The 22,741-nt window shown below is 42.4% G+C and overlaps 1 protein-coding gene and 1 non-coding gene across 7 annotated transcripts; both read right to left on the bottom strand.

Moving 5' to 3' along the window:
* Positions 1-704: 704 nt before the first annotated feature.
* On the bottom strand, positions 705-777 carry TRNAK-CUU. The gene has a single exon. It is a non-coding gene; the product is annotated as a tRNA-Lys (tRNA).
* An 8,545-nt stretch (positions 778-9,322) lies between these two features.
* On the bottom strand, positions 9,323-21,146 carry MEIG1 (meiosis/spermiogenesis associated 1). 6 transcript variants are annotated; one of them, XM_032425836.1, is made up of 4 exons: positions 20,806-21,146; positions 13,695-13,892; positions 12,961-13,127; positions 9,323-9,642 (listed from the first exon to the last, which is right to left on the bottom strand). In XM_032425836.1, the coding sequence occupies exons 2-4, from the start codon at positions 13,822-13,824 to the stop codon at positions 9,514-9,516; spliced, it is 426 nt and encodes a 141-aa protein (XP_032281727.1). In that variant the 5' UTR covers positions 13,825-13,892; positions 20,806-21,146; the 3' UTR covers positions 9,323-9,513. The 6 variants fall into 6 exon arrangements, 3 of the variants coding, with proteins under 3 accessions (XP_032281727.1, XP_032281728.1, XP_032281729.1); XM_032425837.1 differs by lacking the exon at positions 13,695-13,892; XM_032425838.1 differs by lacking the exon at positions 13,695-13,892 and having other exon boundaries at positions 20,974-21,146.
* Positions 21,147-22,741: the final 1,595 nt, after the last annotated feature.

Raw genomic sequence — 22,741 nt, 5'->3', positions numbered from 1 at the left:
ATTAAAGGGTTAGAAAAATTACCGGAATTCAACATTTCTTTAAAGCAATTCCCTATTTTTAAAGTGGGGAAGCCCTACTTCGATCCATTTAAATTATCTGCGTTCTGTCAGTAATGTGTTAGCATAAGAGTGGGTACAAGTTTTACAGCACCTGCAGCCTATGTAGTTTGCAGGTGTGGGAAGATTAAACATTTACCCAATGCTCAGATTTACTCAACAGACATTTGCCGAGGGCCCGTGATCCAGGTCCTGGGTCACTTCTCAACATTATCCTTAGGTAGGAATGGTAGTGACTCTACCCTCAAGAAAAAACCACCAGGGGCATCTAACTGATTGGAGTCCCAGAGGAGAAAAGAGAGAGAATCGGGTAGAGGCAGTATTCAAGAGGTAATGCTTTGGAGTTTTCCAGAACTGATGTATGACACTGGTGCAAATTCCAAGTGGAATAAATTAAAGAGGAATCCACATATAGATGTAATGAAATTGCAAAGCAGTAAAGACAAAGGACAAATATTAAGAGCAGCCAGGAAGGTGAGGAAGTGGGTGTGGACTATTGTCTTGGAGGGAACAGTAGTCATACTGAAGAAAGCTAGAGGGGGTGTAACGATCTCTTCAAGTGCCAAAAGAAAAAACTGCCAGGTTAGAAATCTCCAGGCCGATCTTTTAGTTTGGGGGTTTTTTTTTTAGTTTTTAATAAAGCTCTAGGCCCAGCGTGGGGCTTGAACCCACAACCCCAAGATCAAGAGTCAAATGCTCTACCGACTGAGCCAGCCGGGCGCCCCTCAAGGCAGGTTTTAAGAAACAGGGCAAAATAAAGACATTTTCAGATAAGTCAAAACTAAGTTTGTCACCAGGAAGAGACTCATTAGATGAAATCTTCAAGGAAATCCTTTGGGCCGAAAGTAAATGATCCCAGATGGAAGACCTGAGATGCAAGAAAGGATGAAAAATACGTCGGCAAATGTAAATGAACAGTGATTGCATGACATAGGAATTATAATATCTGGTGGGCCTTAAAATATATATGGAAGTAAAATACCAGACAAAAATAACATGTAAGTTGGGAGCAAGTAAAGGAAGGTCCTTATATTCTCTTAGAGGTTTGATTAAATTTAGACTTTAATAAATATGCACGTTCTAATTTGTAAGGCAAGTCCTTAAAAGAATAGAAGCACACTGTAAGTCAAACAAATGGGAAGAGAAGAATGCTTGGTCTCTCACAAAGCAAAAAGTAAAGACAAATATGGTCCTTGGACACCCCCTTTTCCAGAGGCGGGGTCCAAGGACCCAGAGGGGGCCCTGCAGGACCAGCCAAGAGAGTAGGGTGGAAATCAAACAGGAGTCAGCAGGAGGTGAAAGCAGAATTTACTGAAGGTGTAGAAAGAGTGAAGGTACAGGCGAGTGTCTGGGAGACTCAGGAAAGACTCATCTTTGCTCTGGGTCTGGGGTTTTTATTGAGGTTTGTGTCTGGTGTATGTGTCCTCTCAGGCATCCGGGAACTGGCTAGAACAAAGACAAGGGCTCAGGTGTTACTCCTTGGAGCCAGGGGCTCTTGGCGTTGAGATGTCTAGCGCCAGCGGTCTGGAATATACATATGATGGCTTCGTCCGGTCATTCGCACCTGGTCCTTCCATAGATGCTATCTATTCTAGAGAAATCATTCATTCCTCCTTGGAAGGAGGGCAGACACTATTTGTACTATGAGACATGCATAATGTGGGGGTGCAGGTCGTAGCAAGAACAGGAAAGGAGCAGGAAAAGGAGCAAAAGGAAACTTTTATGGAGTCCTTCAAGTTTCCCTGTCTCACAAAGAAACATGGAACAGGGGAAATAATTTGAAAAGACAACGCAAGATGGCAAGTGTAAACCCCAAATATCAGTGATGGGTATTTTATATATTAATAGACTTAATTCTCTAGTGAGACAGCAAAATACTCAGATTGGATTAAAAAAAAAAACAATCCAACTATGTGCTGTGTATGTAAGACGTACTAAGAAGATACCGTTCTTATGATTTTGGCATAATTTTACAGGTACAATACTCACTCGCGGGGCTCTGGGGCTGGCGGAGGAAACATCTCTGAAGGATGACTAGCTATGATGCAGGCAGGCGGGGTTCCAGGACCCAGAGGGAGGAAAGGAGAGAGAGTCTCGTCTTAGCTCCGGGTCTGGGGTTTTTTATTGACGATTGTGGTGTGGTGCATGTGTCCTCTCAGGCTTCCAGCAACTGGTCAGAACAAGGACAGGGGCCAGGTATCCATCCTAAGTCATTTATTCCCTGGAGCTGGGGATCTTGGCGTTAAGACGTCTAGCACTGGTGGTCTGGAATTCACGCGTGATCGCCTCACTTGGTCCTTCCTTAGCTGTTGTCTGTTGAGCTGGAAGACTCCACAGAAATCATTAACTCCTGTCCCTTACAAGGAGGACATTCATTGCATGCATAAGATAGGGGCACAGGTCCTAGTAAGAATAGAAGCAAGAGAGTGCCTGGGTGGCTCAGTCAGTTGGGCATCTGCCTTTGGCTCAGGTCATGATCCCAGGGTCCTGGGATCGAGTCCCACAACAGGCTCCCTGCTCAATGGGGAGTCTGCTTCTCCCTCTCCCTCTGTCTGATGCTCCCCCTGCTTGTGTTCTCTCTCTGTGTCAAATAAATAAATAAAAATCTTAAAAAAAAAAAAAAAGAATAGAAGCAGAAAAAAGAGAAAGAAAAACAACAACAACAAAACAAAACAAACAAAAACCCCAAACCATTTTGTTTCCGCACAGGGTGGCTTCAGTTTCCCTGTCTCAGCCAGGGGCAGGCCACAGCAAAGGTCATGGAGCATGCAGGGGCCCGAGGACAGGCAGAGAGAGCAGGCTGCACCACAGCCCGGCGGAGGGGCAGTGCACGGTCAAAGAAGAAAAGAAAAGGATGTGTATGGCTGGAGGGCAGAGCATGGCCAGCAGGTGCTAAGGGAAAAAGCAAGGACGTAAGTAGGAGACGGGTTGTGAGCGACCTTGTCAGCAAGCGATTGAAAGCATCTAGGACTTGATTTTCAGAAATGACGTGACTCTGTGGAGAGGTACGCTGACCAGAATGGCCTTCTGGAATGAAGGCCCAGCCTACGGGGTCAGGGTCGGGGCAGAGAAAGCTAGGAGGCTGAGCTAGGGGAGAGAGAGAGAGGATGGGGAGCAGGCCTACTAAGGGCTGGGCACTGCTCTAAGCTTTTAAGATGTATTGAGAGTCTTCAAATTTTCAGTTATGTGGGCATGGTTCACAAAAACGAGGAAAACATTGCTATTATTCTCTGCATTTTGGAGATGAAAAAATAAGGCACAGAGAAGTTAAATGTGTCATGACAAAAAGACACGCAGTGCGGCTCTAGAAGCTGAGCTCTCTGGCCCCCATGCAGCCCTCCATTGTGTGAGGGGCTGAAGAGAAGGGGCTGGGGTTGGCCATGTACTGGATCTGGGGAGTGTGGGCGGCAGGAATCAGGATGACTCCCAGCTTTCTGGCTGGGGCAATGGGGTGGGGTGAAGGGTTGTGTCCTTTACTGAAATAGAAAACACAAGAGGGGGAGTGGATTAGGGGGAATGGTGATGTGTTGAGTTCTGGACTGTTAGGTTTGGGGTACCTGTGCGGCCTCCCAGCAGAGATTTCCAGCAGGTCTTTGGCCATAGGGATCTGGGTTTCAGGAGAGTGTCTGGGAGTAGTTGGGGGTTGTCTGTGTTGTGGGGCGGTTGAAGCCAAGGGATGGAGTGAGAAGGCCTTGTGGAGAGCAGAGAGCAGTGTTCTTCCCTGGGATGGAGGCAGAGCAGGGGCCCAGGGCCTCCACCAGAATCGGACATGTACTGTGGCCCTTCTTTCTAGAAGCATGCCCATGACTATTTGTTATGTTGGCACCCAATGCTGTTTTAATGGGGGCTGTGGGCCTTCTCCCCTAAGCCTACACACGGACTCACTGAGTCAGTGGATTTCAGGTTCAAGGGGAGAAGAAAGTGGGCTAGGACAGAGCCCCGAGATCACTCATATTTAAATGGCAGGCAGGAAAAGAGAAGCTGCAGAGATGACTGGGATGTGGAGGCCATGAAAGTAGGCGGGCAGGCATGTGGGCCCCATGGGAAGGGGTCCTTGGCAGCAGCATGCGCCCGCATGCCAGTGTCAGGAGCAAGAACTCCTGTCCCCTCAAAGGTCCTTCCAGCTGGGCGAAGAATCAGATTGACATGAGACAGAGTAACAGGAGAGAATGGAATTTAAGAGGTGTGTGTACGGGGAATCCACACAGACATGGGAATTCCAAAGACAGTCAGACAAAATGAGGTGTGTGTCATTCTGAACCAGGGAGGAGGCGGGGGTCTGGACTTCAGATGAGAGGATGCACTTCCCAGAGTGATAAGAAGAGCAGGTGTTTGGTAAGCAGATGTTTGCTCTACCCTACAGATGGGTCACTCAGAGACAATTTATCTCTGTTACTAACCCTTATTCTGGGAAAGACCCTCCATCTAGATTCTTCTATGTGATTAAGGGAGGGGCAGAAGTTTCTTGTGAGCCCACAGGGTCTCAAGTGCCTTTGGCTCAAAATAATCCACATACCAAAGTGGCACATTTTGGGGGGGGCTGCCCCGAAATACTGGATACCAAATGCAAACGTAAGTGCGGTAGGAGGGCGTTGAATGGGTGTCTCAAAAGTCACCTCCAAACACACCTTTCTAGGGAGATTTTGTAAACTCCAGCTTTTCTGTGAGCTGCTATTCCTTAATCAAGGTGCCGACAGTTTTTACAAGAGTTGAGTGGTAATGCTGTGGACACCTGGGATGATTGGCGAACGCTCTGAGGACCTGCACCCCATCACTCCCTCTTCCTACCCTCCCAGAGAATTCTCTCACATCCCATCCTTTCTCCTGACATCTCCCTAACACCACTCAAGGTGCCTGTGACTCCCACAGGCCTGCAGCTGGCCCAAGGGCTGGGGCGTAACCTCTCCTGGTCCATCCTGGCTGTGCTTCTGGCCCTTGGCTTATTGCCTTGGTGGTGCAGAAGACAGCGCTCAGAAGCCTTGCTCTTGGCCAAAGTTGCTGCCAAACACACAGAACAGAGAACAGTGCTTATAATGATGAGGCCACCTAAGTGGAATGCACCCCAAATGCAGAGAATCCGGGCCAAGGAGTAAGGAAGACGTAGGATTTCCCATACTGCCCCTTTGCCCTGCTCAGACACACCCTGGCCTGCAGATGCCTCAGAGGAAACAGGTTGTGTGTTGTCTCAGAGGTCATCAGGGTATCAGTTCGGGCCATGTATAGTCCCTGCCCAAACTGTTCCATTGACAGCTAGTAATGTATAGCTCTCACTATCAATTATTCTTAGGGGATTTGACAAGAAGTAGCTATAGCCATAACTAAGCAGAAGGACAGTAACATGACTTGAATGTACAGTTATCAGCCTCTGGGCCAGGGCCTTTGAGAGGTTCCTCTGCCCTTGTTCCTGAGCAGACTTGTTACAGGTAGACACCATGGTGGTATGCAGAAGGGGTCTGGGCTAAGCCTAGAATCTCAGCCACGGTGAAGCCTCGGGCATACCTCACCCCTCTGTGGGCCTGGATTTCCTCAACTGTTGGGCCACCGGTCCTCTGAGGCTTGTTTCAGTTCTAATACACTTTGATTTTTTGACTTTCCACGTTGGAAAATGGTATGCTCTGTGCCTTTCTCCCCTTTCCCCGCCATGGGGTCAGTTATACTCCGTACCTTCTCCTAGGGTCCCCATGCAGTATGGCAAAAAGAAAGTACGAGATGCTTTTGACTGGGAAGAAGAACTAGGACACAGAAAGCGATGGTGTTTGCACCATTCCTAGGATTTGGACTGTCACTGCTCCAACAGGCCATCCCCTCTGTGGTCTGTAGCTTCCTTTTCTGGTTTTGCTTCTCCACGTTCCTGGAAGGGCCCTCCCCCACTGCATTCTCTCCCAGCTCCCACTTGACTCCTACTTCTAGAAGTTCAATGAATGACCCCAGCTTTTCAACTCTCAGTGCTTCACTTTGGAAAACTGACCCTACAATCTGAGACACCCTATGATTTTAGTAAAGACCTCAATGGTGCCCAGCATGGGCTCCCAAGATGGTAACTCATTAGTCCCTCATGGAGCACACCTGCAGGACCAAGATGGCAGGACCACAGGCTCCTTCCTGCCTCTGCACACTCCACCATGGCTCATCTTGCTTCACCACCATTAGACTCCAGTACGGACTCTCCCTCCCCCCATCACTGTATTTCCTTTTGAGGTTTCTTGGTGTCCTTTCTTGCCCATCAGAGAAGTTCTAATAATGTTGAACTTCAAAAAGGATGGAGTCTTCTCTTTCTTCCTGGGATGGTCCTTGGATCCTATAGAAATTTCTCTACCTCTTTCTCTAAAACTAGTAGTTGTACATGCTAAAGATTATTGGGAGAGGTAGCCTTCCTTGGGTTATAAAAGGTCTATACTCTTCTTATGACCAAGGGTGTCTATCTGCCTCTGATGGACTTACCTAAGAGGGAGAGGCCATTATGTTCTTCCTCAACAGCCAACAGACTCCCATCCCCAGCAACTTTTCCTAGAGTCCCATCATACCTGTGTCTCTGTCTCTGTCTCCTTTCCTATCTACCCGTCCCCCTCCCCTTTTCCTTCTCTCCCCCACTTTTCTTCCTCCTTCTCTTCTTCCCCCTCCCTCCCTCTTTTTTTAAAAGATATATTTATTTATTTGAGAGAGAGAGAGCAAGGGGGTTGGGGCAGAGGGAGAGGGAGGGAGAGAAATTAAAGCAGACTCTGTGCTGAGTGCAGAGTCCAACTCGAGGCTTGATCTCAGGACCTGAGCCGAAATCAAGAAGTACAGTTCACTGACTAAGCCACCCAGGTGCCCCCCTCTTTCTTACTATGTGCACACTAATCATGGTAAAGAAAGGGGTCAGTCATGCTTAAATGCCTAGATTTTAAATCATAGAAGGATTTGATCTATTCTGTCACGCGTTATCTTGATGACATATGTTCAGAAATCCTAATTCTTGAACCATAAAATTAGAGAACCAGTGATTTCTAGCCATTATTCCTGCTGAATATAAAATCCATAGTCCGTGAAATTGCTAAATGAGTTCAATATGTTCCTGCCTTGATAAGTATCAGAATGAGGGAAGCTGTTTCTCATGAGAGAGAAGAATGTAGGGCTAGATTTGGTTCCCGCTTCTCTGAACTTAAGAACGTGTTGACTTTCGTGTCTTCTGAAAACCACTTCAGAAATCACTTCCTGTATCTTTTGGGTAAATACCCAGTAGTGCACTTGATGGGTCGTAGGGTAGCTCTATTTTCAACTTTCTGAGAAGCCTCCATACTGTTTTCCAGAGTGGCTGCACCAGCTTGCATTCCCACCAACAACATAGAAGGGTTCCCCTTTCTCCGCATCCTTGCCAACATCTGTCATTTCCTGATTTGTTAATTTTAGCCATTCTGACTGGTGTGAGGTGGTATCTCATTGAGGTTTTGATTTGTATTTCCCCAAGGGCCATATATCTTAAGAGGGTCTTGCTGCAGGAGGATAAAGTGGCATTTAGACCATTTGCGCTAATTAGTGAGAAGGTTCCAGGCAAAAAGGCCCTGGCCAACTTCCTTGGAATGGATATTATTTGTAACATTATCTGTGCTCCCTGGTCAAAAATGGCAGCCTGTGATTGAAGCTCATGTAGACTCCATGGCTATGGATGGGTATTTCCTTCATCCATTCTATGTAGGGGTATGTTTCCTCTTGCTGCTATAAAAATTACCACAAACGAAGTGGTGTAAAACAATACTAGTTTATTTTCTTATAGTTTTGGAGGCCAGAAGTCTGAAATAAGTCTTATTTGGTAAAACCAAGGTGTTGGCGAGATTGTGTTTCTTCTGGAGACTAGCCATTCACTGGCTTTTTCCAGCTTCTAGAGGCTTTCTGCATTCATTGGACTTTGGTTCCTTCCTTGCATCCCTCAGACCTCTGCTTCCATTGTCACACCTCTTTCTCTAACTCTGACCAGCCTGCTGCCCTAAGGGCCCAAGTGATGCATTGGGCCAACCCAGATATTCTAGGATGATTTCCCATCTCAAGATCTTTAACTTAATCACATCTGCAAACTGTCTTTTGCTGTGTAAGGTACCATATGCACAGGTTCCAGGGATAAGGGTGTATTTGGAGGCAATGCGGATGTCAGGGGATGTCTTCTATCACAGTAGGTTAAAAAAAAAAAGCATTATCAGATTCAGAAGATCCCTTATGATCAGTACTGAGGGGTTTGCCAAATCTGAAAGAGGATGATAAAAAGCATGAGCAGAGGGGTACAGATAAATGGGTTCAAAGCGGTGAGATGATCTCAAGCAACGCTGGGAAAGGCATAAAAGAAGTTTGCCAATCTATCCTTCCTGTGATGTTTTCGCTCAAAAAGAAAAAATGCTGAAGAAGCACAACATTGATTTAGGAAAACTAATGGAGCTTCACGGTGCACTGGAAAACGGGAGCTGAACTTGGATGAATTGATGGTTATGATCCCCGTATCCAAAAATCTATTTAAAGGTCAGGGTTTACAAATGGTGACAAAAAATCTAGTGAAAACGTAGTTAAAATAGAAAGGGTGTCTTTCATCTATTTAACCTCAAAGCACTCAAGACTCACAAATTTTGGGGACTTCCTATGTCTTACAGGTCTTACAGGTTAATTATTGCCTTGCTCATTAGCACTCAGGCTGTTTCTGCAGTGATTCCAAGCAGGACTGGAACAGGAATTGTTTAGATTGGGAACCCAGAAGCCAATCCTGGGACAAGGCTCCACGTACAAGGAGCTGATTCAGGAGGAAGGGAACGCCTGGCAGGGAGTGGGGGGAGTGGCAATGGAGGGACACAGCCAATAGACTCTGTGATCCAGCCAGACACCCTCTGCCGGTGACTGAAGCTTCATCCTGCTGGGAAACTGGGTGCCAGTGTAAAGCACACACCTCTGATGGATTCCTCTGAGGTACCAGGCGGCTGGAGCTTTTGAACACCTCCTCCCCATCAGTCATTGGTTGAGGGCTGCTCCCAGGGGCCAGAAGCCCTTGGCATTTCCAATCTACTCAGCAAGAGGCAAAGGACTCCAGGGACAAGAGAAAGCCCTCGGGCCACAAGAGGCAGATCTGACAGTTCAAAATGGTGGTCTTGGAAAGTGGTAAAGGCTGGGGGTGGGGGTAGGGAGTATGGAGCACTAACCTATACATAACTAGCCTCACCACTGGAATGGTTTCAGATGGGGCTGTCTCTTTCTGTGCATCATGGTTAGTCTACCTCAGTTAAAATAATCAGAAGAACAGGACCAAGATGGATACACCTTTAATGCTTCTGCAATTATATTTTAGAACAGAACAGGATGGTTTCATGGTTTCATGGCTTTTGTGTTTCATAGTATTCAGCTGAAGTCTGCATTTTGAATTATTTTGTAAAATGACATTTACATGATGTAGAATGAAGCAATGAAGTCTTAAGTAATGACAAATAACACAAAGAACAAAGGCTAGTAAGCATAAATTTTTACTTTGTGGACTTCCTTGTCATCACACTCCCTCTGTTTGTTGTAGTAATAGAAAGTATTGTCCCTTCTCTGGAGTTTCTTCACGTATCCCGTCTCTGGCCAACGATCTACCTGCACATCAGAAACCAGAATACAAATACTATGATGCTGGTTTTATTTTTATATAATAATTTACTAACAAATAGTTAACAGTATATCTCACATCCAAAAATTAAAGCATAAAATTAAATCTAAAAATACTTGTGCTCTCAAGAGAGTATTATACATACCTCAAACACATCCTAAGTTATATCCTTATACTGCAAAATAGCTAATTTGGTGCTTGTCCCTAGATCCCAATCTCTAGATTTAAATTTCTACTCAGTGGCCAAGATAGGGGAAACATTCAAAACACTCAAAACTTTTTCTTATGTTTACAAATTATTTCAAACATTATTACTTCCTAATTTCTAAAAGTAATGCCTGAGGAAATTAGGCTCAGGCCCCCCTCTGAAAGCACTTGGGTGCTGAGCATTGATGTCACACCAGTGACAAATGGGACCAGCTAGACTCAAGATACCTAAAGGTGCATATGCATTCCTCAAATCCATATCACAAGTTCAGCTTGAAAACCAAATTTTTTAAAGATTTTATTTTATTTTTTTAAGAAATCTCTACACCCAGTGTGGAGCTGGTCCTTATAATCCTGAGATCAAGAGTCTCATGATCCACCAACTGAGCCAGCCAGATGCCCCTTGAAACCTAATTTTTAATAGAAATTTGAGGTCATGAATTTAATCCTCCACTATCTTTTCTTACCTTCTCCCCATCTTTCTCATATGTCATATTGGTTTGCTTACTTTATCATTTGGCTTGACCTAGTTTGGGCATTTTTCTCCCCTTCCTCTCCAAATTCATGTTCTACTTTCTTGATCATGATCAGATCAATACATTTCTCTTGTTGTTTGGTATATTTCTTCTGGATTCTTTAAGATCTACTCTATCATTGTCAAAACCTGATCACTCAGGTGTCATGGTCTAGATAATCGAACGCTCTTCACCACCATCTCTCCAGGCAGTTTGTCACTTCTCATATGCCCCATCCATAAATCATAACTTTCCACTGGGATAGGAATACATCATGAATACAAAGGAATGCATGGCCTTTGTTTTCTAACAGGACATTTTCTTTTTCTTGTGTTGTCTCCTTTATTTAAGAATTAATGAAAATAGGTAGCAGCATATCGGATGAACCTTGGCAGGCTCTCTGACATTTATAGTATAGGAAAAAAATCAATGCTTCCTATCACTTAGGTCAAGCTTGCCTTTCATAGCTTCCATTGCCCCCAGCAGAGAAAGGAGGGTGTTCTCAAGATACCATTATAACTCTCTTCCTCTTGGGGCCAGGATCAGGCTCTCTTTCATTTACTAGGGTCCTAAAAAGCATCTCATCCAGTGAAGAAATAGCCTCTGTATATGGGATGAGCCTCCAAGCAGCTGTATTGGTTCTGTGCTCATCAACCCTTAGTCATTTTAAATATCCCTTGTATTTTATAATTTTTTATTCTTGGCCTTTCACTTGAGGACTCCCAGTCGATGGAAGAAAGCTTCACTCCTTTGAGTAGAACAGAGTGGAGTGGTATGGTCCTTAAGACCAGCTGGGGAGGTCAGTAAGCTCTAATAGTTTATGTGTCCCAAAAGGACATATGCTTCAGGTGAGAAAAGAGAAGTTTGCTCAAACCCTTCCCACCTCTGTACACTGGTAGAGACATACCAATCAAGGCAAGCATTCAGTAACCATCCTGGCCAATCTTCAAGGCCCTCTGCAAATGTCTCTGGGGGCATGAAGCCCTTTTGGGGGATTGTCCCCCAAAGGAAGAGATTTTGTCTTCCTCTAAATTCCTGCGTCTTTTCTAAAGGCACACATATTTTGACTTGCGTAAATTTTTACTGTTCATGTCATTATTAATCTTCTACTCCAAGATAATAAGAATAATAAAAGCTATCAATCATTAACACTTATCTTTCATTCACTCAACAAATTATTAAGCACTACAATGTCAGGCACTTCAAACACATGATTTCATTTAATTCCTGTAACTATTTTCTAAAGCAGACACTGTCATCACAATTCAACTGTTGAGCTCAACCAAGTTAAGAACATTGTTCAGAATTGCTCAGCTAATGAGAAAGAGGAGCCAGGATGCAGACCCTGGATAGGTTCCAAATCTGGTTCTCTTCCTACTGGCCCAATCAATTTCTTGAGGTCAGGTACTCATATTTTTATCTCCTAAAGCACTTGGCACAGAAATTTGCACATGGAAGTGACAGGGTTGAGGGCATGCTGCCCCAGAATATGCCACTTTGGCATACTGATGGTTTCAAGTTAAAGTTACTTGAGAAACCGGTGCATGAAGGACACTGACCCTCCTCTCTGTACCTCTGAAAGCAGGAAATAAATCTCACACGTGAAAGGCACCCTCCCTGCACCTGGAGGTAAACAGACATCCTTATCACCACAGACAGAGAATTCAGAGCCAAGAGGGCTGTGTAAATAAATAATGCTTCATTTCCCCACTAATTAGTACTCAAGCCCAAGTTACTTTGTCTTGTCAGTTCTTCATACATTTATCATTTCTTTGTCTAAAAGGTATATAAATGGCCTGCTTTGGTCACTTCTTGGGTCTTATATCTTTGGGGCTCCTGTATATATGAGATTAGATGAAATTTGTCTTTTCTCCTGTTAATCTGTCGTGGGTCAATTTAATTATTAGACCAGCCAAAAGAACAGGGAAAATTTTCTCCTTCCCAACAGTTTATATCCAATTAGTTATACTGAAATGAAATGCAAGACCTCTTCAAAATTGCCAAGTCATACAGTGAATAGGCTTGTTCTTCCCTACATCACACACACACACTCCTCTCACTTTGTGGGACTTCCCCTTCAAGGAGGTTCTTTGTGTTCTCTTAAATCGGATTTTATCTCAATCACATTATTGGGCATGGGAGTGTAATGCACAAACAATCAGGAGTTGCTCTCTAATAGTTTTCTGTCACTTATAATCTCCATAATAAACAGAATCTAACCCCTATATAATTCGGGATAAAAAAAGAAACTGGAAAGAAGTAATAGTTACACAATAAACTGAATATCTGGCAATAGAATTACCTGGGTAAGGGAAAAAGACTCTGCTTCTGTGGTTATCATCAAAGCTTTATCTGGCAGAGCATGGTTGTTCAATAAAAGCTAGAAAGTTCTTAATCTTTCCATGCTGAGGGACCACCTCTCCCTCCAGTCTACCTGAAAACCTCTCCTCTGGACCTCAGTCTCCTCATCAATAAAATAAGAGAAATGGAGTAAAGTTTCCATTTAGTTATTCTCTGGTTCTTTGTTTGATTTTGATACTTTTCACTGAATATTTTGAGTTCAGGTCTGTAGAGACATCTTACCATAGAAACTTGTTTCACTTGCTTATATTCAATTTCATCCCGATATCCTGCTTGCTGAAATCTGTACAGATTTTCTATCTCTTCTGACCATTTTTTGGCACGACTTATTGATTTTGGTTTCATGTCAGAACTAGCCATGGCTACAGAGGTCTTATTGCCAATTATTTCTGAAAGATGTTAAAACAACATTAATAGATAGCATAATAGTGACAATTTTGAAAGTCCCTTTAAAAATGAACACAAGTGGGGCACCTGGGTGGCTCAGTTGGTTAGGCGACTGCCTTCGGCTCAGGTCATGATCCTGGAGTCCCTGGATCGAGTCCCGCATCGGGCTCCCTGCTCGGCAGGGTGTCTGCTTCTCCCTCTGACCCTCCCCCCTCTCATGCTCTCTCTCTCATTCTCTCTCTCTCAAATAAATAAATAAAATCTTTAAAAAAAAAAAAAATGAACACAAGTGGAATTAAAAAAAAAAAAAACAACTCAGAGAGTTGAGAATCCTGTTACGTATATTAAATTTTAAACATTCAATTTCAAGATTGAGAAGGATTCATGCTCTACTTTGGAAATAAAATAAAATAAACCCTGAAAGATACATAGGGAACTGTTTATTTCTTCATCAAATAAAATTGTATTCAGAGAGTGATGTCCTAATTCTGGTGTCCTAGGCAATAGCATACACTTTTCTGAAGTCACACTCATTTTTAACTACTCAGTAGATTGTCAAAATATCTCACCACCGTTCCATTTGATTATATTAAAAACTGCATCCCCCACTTTTTTTTTCCTGAAAAGGAAATGTAAGATCAGTCTTCTCACTGTCTTCTTATTCTTCTTGCTGAGGAGCCATGTTTCCTCTCTTTCCATATCTTAACTACTTGGAGGCATCCAATCATTGCAGTTCATTCACTCAGGAGGTCACTGGGACCCTGCTCCTGTGACAGCCCGATGTGAAAAGACAGACGAACACAAAGTCCATGAAAGCTGTAAGACTGTATGATACTGAGATCATTGATTTTAAAACAATGTAAGCAGTCACCAGTAGCTTTCGAAGTTCAAATATTCAACTGAAGTACACGTAATTGTCTATTCACCAAACTTCTAGAGTCAGTTTTTCAAAGACATATCTTACAGTTGTTTTCTCAGAGTCATCTTATTTTACCAAAATATGTATCAGTTAACTGAAATAAAGTGCCCAGAATTTTCACCATGATTCCTTGAATCCATTCTTCTTTTCTTTCTTTCTTTTTTTTTTTTTTTTTAAGATTTTTTATTTATTTATTTGACAGAGAAATACAGCGAGAGAGGGAACACAAGCAGGGACAGAGGGAGAGGGAGAAGCAGGCTTCCCGCGGAGCAGGGAGCCCGATGCGGGGCTCGATCCCAGGATACTGGGATCATGACCCAAGCCGAAGGCAGATGCTTAATGACTGTGCCACCCAGGCGCCCCCTTGAATCCATTCTTCTATTAAAATACGTTTCTATTGGCTGAAATACATTAAATACAGACTTCATGAGTAGGTCTTATAAATGAATTCTTGTTTTTAAATTTTTTTCAATTACAATGACAAATACTCATTACAGTACTACCCCCTCACCTGCAGTTTCACTTTCTACCTCGACTGCAGTCTGGAAGCAGATGACTCTCATTCTGACCTATTGTCAGAAGGTCAATGGTAGCCTAACGCTACATCCCAATGCCTATGTCATTCACCTCACTTCATCTCATCATACAGGCATTTTATCTTACATTATCACAAAAATAGTGAGTGCAGGAAAATATATTTGGACAGGCCACATTCACATAACTTTTCAAAATATATTGTTACAATTGTTCTATTTTATTATTGTTGTTTTAAACTTTATCATAGACATGTATATAGGAAAAAACAGAATATATAGGGTTTGGTACTATCCGTGGTTTGAGGCAGCCAGTTGGGGGGGGGGGGGTCTTGGAATGTATCCCCCATGGATAAGGGGGAATTAATGTGTGTTGAAAAGGTCAAGAAATACATTAAAGTACAAAAAAAGAAAAGTCAAAATAATCACACCAATTAGAAGTATCAATCCTTAACATCAGGTGAATATCATCCTAAACATAAGATGAGTTAGAAGGACAGACTTTAAAAGTTTTATAAAAAGGAATCTTATACTATGGACTCTGAAAAACAAACTGAGGGTTCTAGAGGGCAGGGGGGTGGGAGGATGGGTTAGCCTGGTGATGGGTATTAAAGAGGACATGGAGCACTGGGTGTTACACACAAACAATGAATCATGGAACACTACATCAAAAACTAATGATGTAATTTATGGTTATTAACATAACATAATATAAAAAAAGGAATCTTATAATAAATACTTTCACAAGTATAACAAACTTATCTCAGCCTGGATTTAACAGGGTGGGAAGTAGGAAATGGAAATAAAATTGATGGAATTGCTAAATTTCAGATAAATATTTCTTCAGTGTGAAAGATGTGGCCTAATATTTCCCTCATAGTTAATAAAAATAGATTAATGGAGACTGTTAGGAGGCTAAGAGTCATTTGTTTGAATTTTATGTTATAAGTCATGCACAAATACCAATTGGCTCTTCTATGAAAAATAAGGGAAACGGTCCTGTGCTCCCCCCTACCTCCTGTATATTTTTGTCACATTCTTACTTAACATTTTAAAGGTTGCGGTATTTACATTCCGTCCTGAAACCAAAATTCTCACAGTTGTTTGGGTTTAGCTCCTGATTTAAATGAATTAAAATGAAGCCATTTGAGTTACACAGTTCACTCTGATGAAAGTAGCAACTACCCAATGGATATATCATTAATATTGTTTGCATTTTTTTCATCGTGCATACCAATATGTATATTGACTAGACCAAAGAAAATTAAGGTATTGTTAATATTTGACTTTTTAAAAACTTTTGACCCTTATTTATTAATTTAGGTTTAGGCTCATGTTGTATTTTAAGGCAATATGTTGTTGTTATTGTGAATTTATGTAAAATTTGGATTACCTGACAAAACAATAAGTGAGCCATATTTCAGTGGAACCCCTGCCCTTCATTTCCATTCATTTTATTTATTTTTATTTTTTGTTATTTTTAAAATATTTATTTTTTATTTATGGTTTCTTTTTTTTAGTTTTAAATACAATGAATTAACATATAGTGTATAATTAGTTTCAGAGGTAGAGTTCGGTGATTCATCAGTCTTATATAACACCCAGTGCTCATTACATCATGTACCCTCCTTAATGTCTGTCACCCAGCTACCCCATTCCCCCACACTCCCTCCCAACACCCCTCAGTTTGTTTCCAATGATTAAGAGTTTCTTGTGATTTGTCTCCCTCTCTGATTTCATCTTGTTTTGTTTTTCACTCCCTTCCCCTATGATCCTTTGTTTTGTTTCATAAATCTCACATATGATGAAATCATATGATAATTGTCTTTCTCTGATTGAGTTATTTCGCTTAGCATAATACCCTCTAGTTCCATCCATGTCATGGCAAATGGCAAGATTTCTTTTTTTTGGATGGCTGAGTAATATTCCATTGTATATATATAACACATTTTCTTTATCTGTTCATCTGTTAATGAACATGTGGGTTCTTTTCATAGTTTGGCTGTTGTAGACATTGCTGCTCTAAACATTGGGGTGCAGGTGCCCCTTCGGGTCACTACATTTGTATCTTTGGGGTAAATCCCTAGTAGTGCAATTGCTGGGTCATAGGGTAGGTCTATTTTCAAGTTTTTTTTTTTTTTAAAGATTTTATTTTATTTATTTGACAGAGAGAGACACAGTGAGAGAGGGAACACAAGCAGGGGGAGTGGGAGAGGGAGAAGCAGGTTTACCGCTGAGTGGGGAGCCCGATGTGGGGCTCGATCCCAGGACCCTGGGATCATGACCCGAGCCGAAGGCAGACGCTTAAGGACTGAGCCACCCAGGCGCCCCCAAAACTTTTTATCTTGATGAAGTCCCAATAGTTCATTTTTGCCTTTGTTTCCAATGCCTTTTGAGATGTGTCTAGCAAGAAGTTGCTGTGGCCTAGGTTGAAGAGGTTGCTGCCTGTTCTCTCTAGGATTTTGATGGATTCCTGTCTCACATTGAGGTCTTTCAACCATTTGGAGTCTATTTTTGTGTGTGGTGTAAGAAAATGGTCCAGTTTCATTCCCCTGCATGTGACTGTCCAATTTTCCCAACACCATTTGTTGAAGAGACTGTCTTTTTTCCATTAGATAGTCTTTCCTGCTTTGTCGAAGATTAGCTGACCATAGAGTTAAGGGTCCATTTCTGGGCTCTCTATTCTGTTCCATTGATCTATGTGTCTGTTTTTGTGCCAGTACCATACTGTCTTGATGATGACAGCTTTGTAATAGAGCTGGAAGTCCGGAATTGTGATGCCATCAACTTTAGTTTTCTTTTTCAATATTCCTTTGGCTATTCAGGGTCTTTTCTGGTTCCATACAAATTTTAGGATTATTTGTTCCAGCTCTGTGAAAAAAGTTGATGGTATTTTGATAGTGAGATCATTGAATGTGTAGATTGCTCTAGGTAGCATAGACATTTTAACAAAATTTTTTTTCCAATCCATGAGCATGGAACATTTTTCCATTTCTTTGTGTCTTCCTCAATTTCTTTCATGAGTGTTCTATAGTTTTCTGAGAACAGATCCTTTGCCTCTTTGGTTAGGTTTATTCTTAGGTGTCTTATGATTTTGGGTGCAATTATAAATGGGATTGACTCCTTAATTTCTCTTTCTTCTGTCTCCTTAGTGTATAGAAATGCAACTGATTTCTGTGCATTGATTTTATATCCTGCAATGGTGCTGAATTCCTGTATGAAGTTCTAGCAATTTGGGGTGGATTCTTTTGGGTTTTCAACATAGAGTATAATATCTGTAAAGAATGAGAGTTTGACTTCTTTGCCAATTCAGATGCCTTTTATTTCTTTTTGTTGTCTGATGGCTGAGGCTAGGGCTTGCAGTACTATGTTGAACAACAGTGGTGAGAGTGGACATCCCTGTTGTGTTCTTGACCTTAGAGGAAAAGCTCTGTTTTTCCCCATTGAGAATGATATTCCCTGTGGGCTTTTGAGTATGACTCTTATGATATTGAGGTATGTTCCCTGTATTCCTACACCGTGAAGAGTTTTAATCAAGAAAGGATAATGTAGTTTGGCAAAGGCTTTTTCTGCATCTACTGAGAGGGTCATATGGTTCTTGTCCTTTCTTTTATTGATGTAGTGTATCATATTGATTGATTTGTGGATGTTGAATCACCCTTGCAGCCCAGGAATAAATCCCACTTGGTCATGGTGAATAATCCTTTTAATGTGCTGTTGGATCCTATTGGCTAGTATCTTGGTGAGAATTTTGGCATCCACGTTCATCAGGGATATTAGTCTGTAATTCTTTTTGGTGGGGTCTTTGGTTTTAGGATCAAGGTAATGCTGGCCTCATAGAAAGAGTTTGGAAGTTTTCCTTCCATTTCTGTTTTTTGAAACAGCTTCAGAAGAATAGGTATTAATTCTTTAAATGGTTGGTAGAATTCCCCTGGGAAGCCATCCAGCCTTGGACTCTTGTTTGTTGGGAGACTTTTGATTACTAATTCAATTTCCTTGCTGGTTATGGGTCTGTTCAGGTTTTTTATTTCTTCCTGGTTCAGTTTTGGTAGTTTATACATCTCTAGGAATGCATCCATTTCTTCCAGATTGCCTAATTTGTTGGCATATAGTTGCTAATAATATGTTCTTATAATTGTTTGTATTTCTTTGGTGTTGGTTGTGAGCTCTCCTCTTTCATTGATGATTTCATTTATTTGGGTCCTTTCTCTTCTTTTTGATAAGTCTGGCCAGGGGTTTATCGATCTTATTAATTCTTTCAAAGAACTAGCTCCTAGTTTTGTTGATTTATCCTACTATTCTTTTGGTTTCTATTTCATTTCCATTCATTTCAATGGGAGGCTCACTGCTTTGTTGCTGCACACTAGATACGACCAACAGTGAGCTGGACATGTGTGGTAGAGCCTGACAATCCAGTAACATACACAACTATATATGACCTATTTTTTCATAGAAAAATGACACTAAGAAACATGAGAGGAAAAAAGGTGCAAACTTGCTGTATAAAAAGACTTTCAGAATTAGTTATGCTTGTTATATGAATTTTGGCTGTATTATATTGCCTTTATAGATGAGGCACATTTTCTAAAAGTAGTGGCACAATCATACTTTTTGTTTTACCCAAGCCATTTTTGCTTCAGGCTTGGCTTTTTGATACATAACAAAATACTTTTATATACTCATATTCATTCAAAAAGTATTTTCCTGAATGTCGTCTATGTAATCTTTTGCCACTTTCAAACAAAACAATCATGTCAACTATAAATACAAAAATGCTTTCAACAAGGGCGCCTAGGAGGCTCAGTTGGTTAAGCATCTGCCTTCAGCTCAGGTCATGATCTCATGGGTCCTGGGATTGAGTCCTGTGTGGGCTCCCTGCTCAGTGGGGAGTCTGCTTCTCCCTTTACCCCTCCCTGCCTCGTGCTCTCTCTCTCAAATAAATAAAATCTTTAAAAATTTTTTAAAAAATGCTTTCAACAGAAGAACTGTTCAATAGAAGAGCTGAACTACTGGAGAAAAAAAACCATTTTTTTCTCAGTAGAAATATGTATCCTCTAGACATACTATGCATTTCAAAACTTTGTTTTCCCACAATAGCTAAAGGGAACTTAAATGCATTTTCATCATAATAGGAAGCCCTGCGGTTACTGTAACTATACTATATAGCAGTGGTGCAAATCCCACCCCCCAACTTTTTTGTCTCTCTTTTAACTTACTTTCTACTTATTAAAAACAGAATGAAACTAAAATTGGGAAAGATCAACTTATAACTTTTCGATGAAATATTTCAGTAATCCTGGGAAATTCAGTGGCAATATTAATCCCACTAGTAACATTCAGCACTTTGAAATTTAGTGGTTTACTTTGCTGAGAGTTGTGGCAAAAAATAATTACTATAAAACACATCTGATTTTTATAATACTAAGTTGTAGCTACAGAAACAGGAAATGGTAATGGCCTGACTTTCTAGTTTTGTGAAAATCTAATTTTATTAAACAGTATTAGGTTTATATAGGTATTCTAAACCCAGCAATATCAAACCCTTGACAATCTAAGGTTTTAAACTGACAGTAGAAGCCTTTGATGTACCAGTCATCTCAAACTCCCTTCTATGCAAAAGTCCTTTTCACTTCCTTGTTCGCTCTGAAAAGTGCTTTTTACCTTTAGTCGTATTAAAACCCCAAGAGCATTAGTATTCCTTCCATTTCTGTACCTATTTTATTCTGTTCCTAGACGCATCAGGATATGGCAAAGGAGCCAATCAGCTAACATCCCTGGGCTTGTTTCCCGAACAGCGAAAAGGTCTCATTATAAGGTCTCTTTTGTCCGCACACTTCCCTTCCCAAAGTTTTTGGGGGGTCAGTTGAAAAACAAAACTGGTTTCCCAAATATGCCTTTGTAGTCCATGGTCTAGGTATGCTAATCTGCATCTGTGCAGCGTAAAGCCACTCCATGCCTTCTCCAGTCCCTCAAACCTTTCTTCTGACAGAAATCACCAATTCTGTATGTGGATCTGCCACAGAAGGCTGAGCCGGAGAAAGAGTTTTGAAAACTGGGGGTCAAATGACTGGTCCACAGGAGAACTCTGAAAGGAGACCCCAGAATACATCAAGCCGCAGGGGGCGCGGCTCGGCCTGGAAGCTACTGGAAAATCAGATTCTGAAACTCAGGGGTTAGCAAATAAAGACCGTAACTAACCCGGAAAATAAACAAGCAAGAAAATCAAACCTCAGAAATCACAAAGGCGTTCCGGAGCGGAAGGGGCGGAGCCGAGGCTTCCGGGGCGGGGCCCGGGCAGGCTCAGCGGAAGGGGCGGACTGTTCAGGTCCCTCGGGACGAGTCCACCCACCGCCCCTTCCCCCCTCCCCGCCCCTGGGTCCAGCTCTCCGTGGTTACCCTCGCTGGCCGATCTGGAGAGGCCGAGGCACCCCGCCCGGGAGCTCCCAGGAGAGCGCGGCGGTGCTCGAGTTCTCCACTCAGGAATCCGTGGGCTGGGCAGCGAGAGGCCAACTGTCGCGCCTCGGCGACCCTCGCGTCTCCTAGCAACGCGTGGCGCGGCGGAGCGCCCAGCTCCGGCCCCGCCCCCTGCGAGCGGGCCCTTGTGCGCAGGTGCGAGGGCTGGGCTGGGCAGCCTGCCCAGTTTGGAGCGTCAAAGCTGAAGCCAGGATGGGAAGCTCGCGGGGGCTGATTATTAGGCAGAGGAATCGGGCAGAATGTGTAATTTGCTTCTTCAGTACCAGACAGAATTCCGTTGGCGATTTTGGTTCCTGGGAGAAGGTACCTCCTATCTGTCCCACCCCATTTCTCATTTTGTTGAAATTAAGTGAACCAGGCAATTCACAGGTTAGAGCTTAGTGCCTGACAATTAGTGAACTTACGATAAACAACCTCCATAACTTAAATGACCTTTCTCTATCATTACCTTTATCCGTATATTTAAAATACTATCGATTTACTTATAACGCCCAAATTTATTTTCTCAGCTCAGATCTCTCTCTGAATTCCAGACTTGTATATGCAACCTATATTCAACATCCACCTAGTTGTCCCAACAACCCCCTTCCAAACGTCCCCTCCCCAGCCTGCTCCTTCCACAATCTTCCCCCGTCAGTAAATGGCTCCTAGAGTCCACTCTTTGTCTTGCCCTCCTTATCCGTCACTGTTGGCTTTTCTGTTCCAGCGAGGTCAAGCCACCATCATTTTACCCCACTCTGGTTATTGCAATAATCCCCAACAGGTATCTCTGGTTCCCCGCTAGTCTATTCTCAACACAACAATCTGTGCAATCCGTTTAAAACATAACTTGGACTGTATCATTTCTTTGCTCACAGTCTTGCAATGGCTCCCATCTTACAGAGTAAAAACCAACAAAACCCTACAAGGGTTGCATACAATTCTTCTTCCCTTGCTCTGGTGCCCTGGATCACTCTGCTCCAGCCACACTGATCTCCTGGCTGTTCCTGGCCCAGCTTCCACATCGAGGCCTTTGTTATGGCTACTGCATCATGCTCTCTATCCCCCTTACTATGTTCTAGTGTTTCTTCTGTCCACAGCACTTACCATCATCTATTATACTACTTAAATAGCTTCTTTCTTAATTTTATTGTTTCTCTTCTGCAAGAACATAATTTCCATAAAGACAGGTTTTGTTGACCAAATTTCTAGAATAGTACCTAGCGCACAGTAGGTGCCAAAGCAATGTATTTCGAATTAATATCTTTCGCCACCATGGCCACTAGGAAGCAGTATAGCATCGCGTCTAAAGCATGACCTTGGATTTGGATCTGGTTTCTACTACTTAGTTGTCACATGACTTCGTGCAAGTTACTGAACCTCACTTTTCTTAACTGTAAAGACAAAAAGTGTACCTATCTGATGGGGTAGTTGTGAGGATGAAATAACAAATATAAACCATATAGGAGAGCACCTAGAACTATATAAATGATAGACATGACTTCCACTAGAATGTACATTCCATTGCCACATAGGTTTTTCTCTGCTTTGCTCGCTGCTGAATCTTTAATGTCTAGAACAGTGTGCGGCACATAGTAGATGGTCAGGGACTATTTGTTGAGTGAATAAATGAATCCACACCATCACATTTTTTGGAATATTGTGGCAGCTTCCTATCCAGACATCCTGCCTCAGAACTGCCTAAGTGCTC

Source organism: Phoca vitulina, unplaced genomic scaffold (genome assembly GCF_004348235.1).
Source record: "Phoca vitulina isolate PV1807 unplaced genomic scaffold, GSC_HSeal_1.0 scaffold33, whole genome shotgun sequence".
In the NCBI taxonomy this organism is placed as follows: Eukaryota; Metazoa; Chordata; class Mammalia; order Carnivora; family Phocidae; genus Phoca; species Phoca vitulina.
Note: the sequence above shows the minus strand (reverse complement) of the source record. Positions and strands in the feature narration are given on the sequence as shown.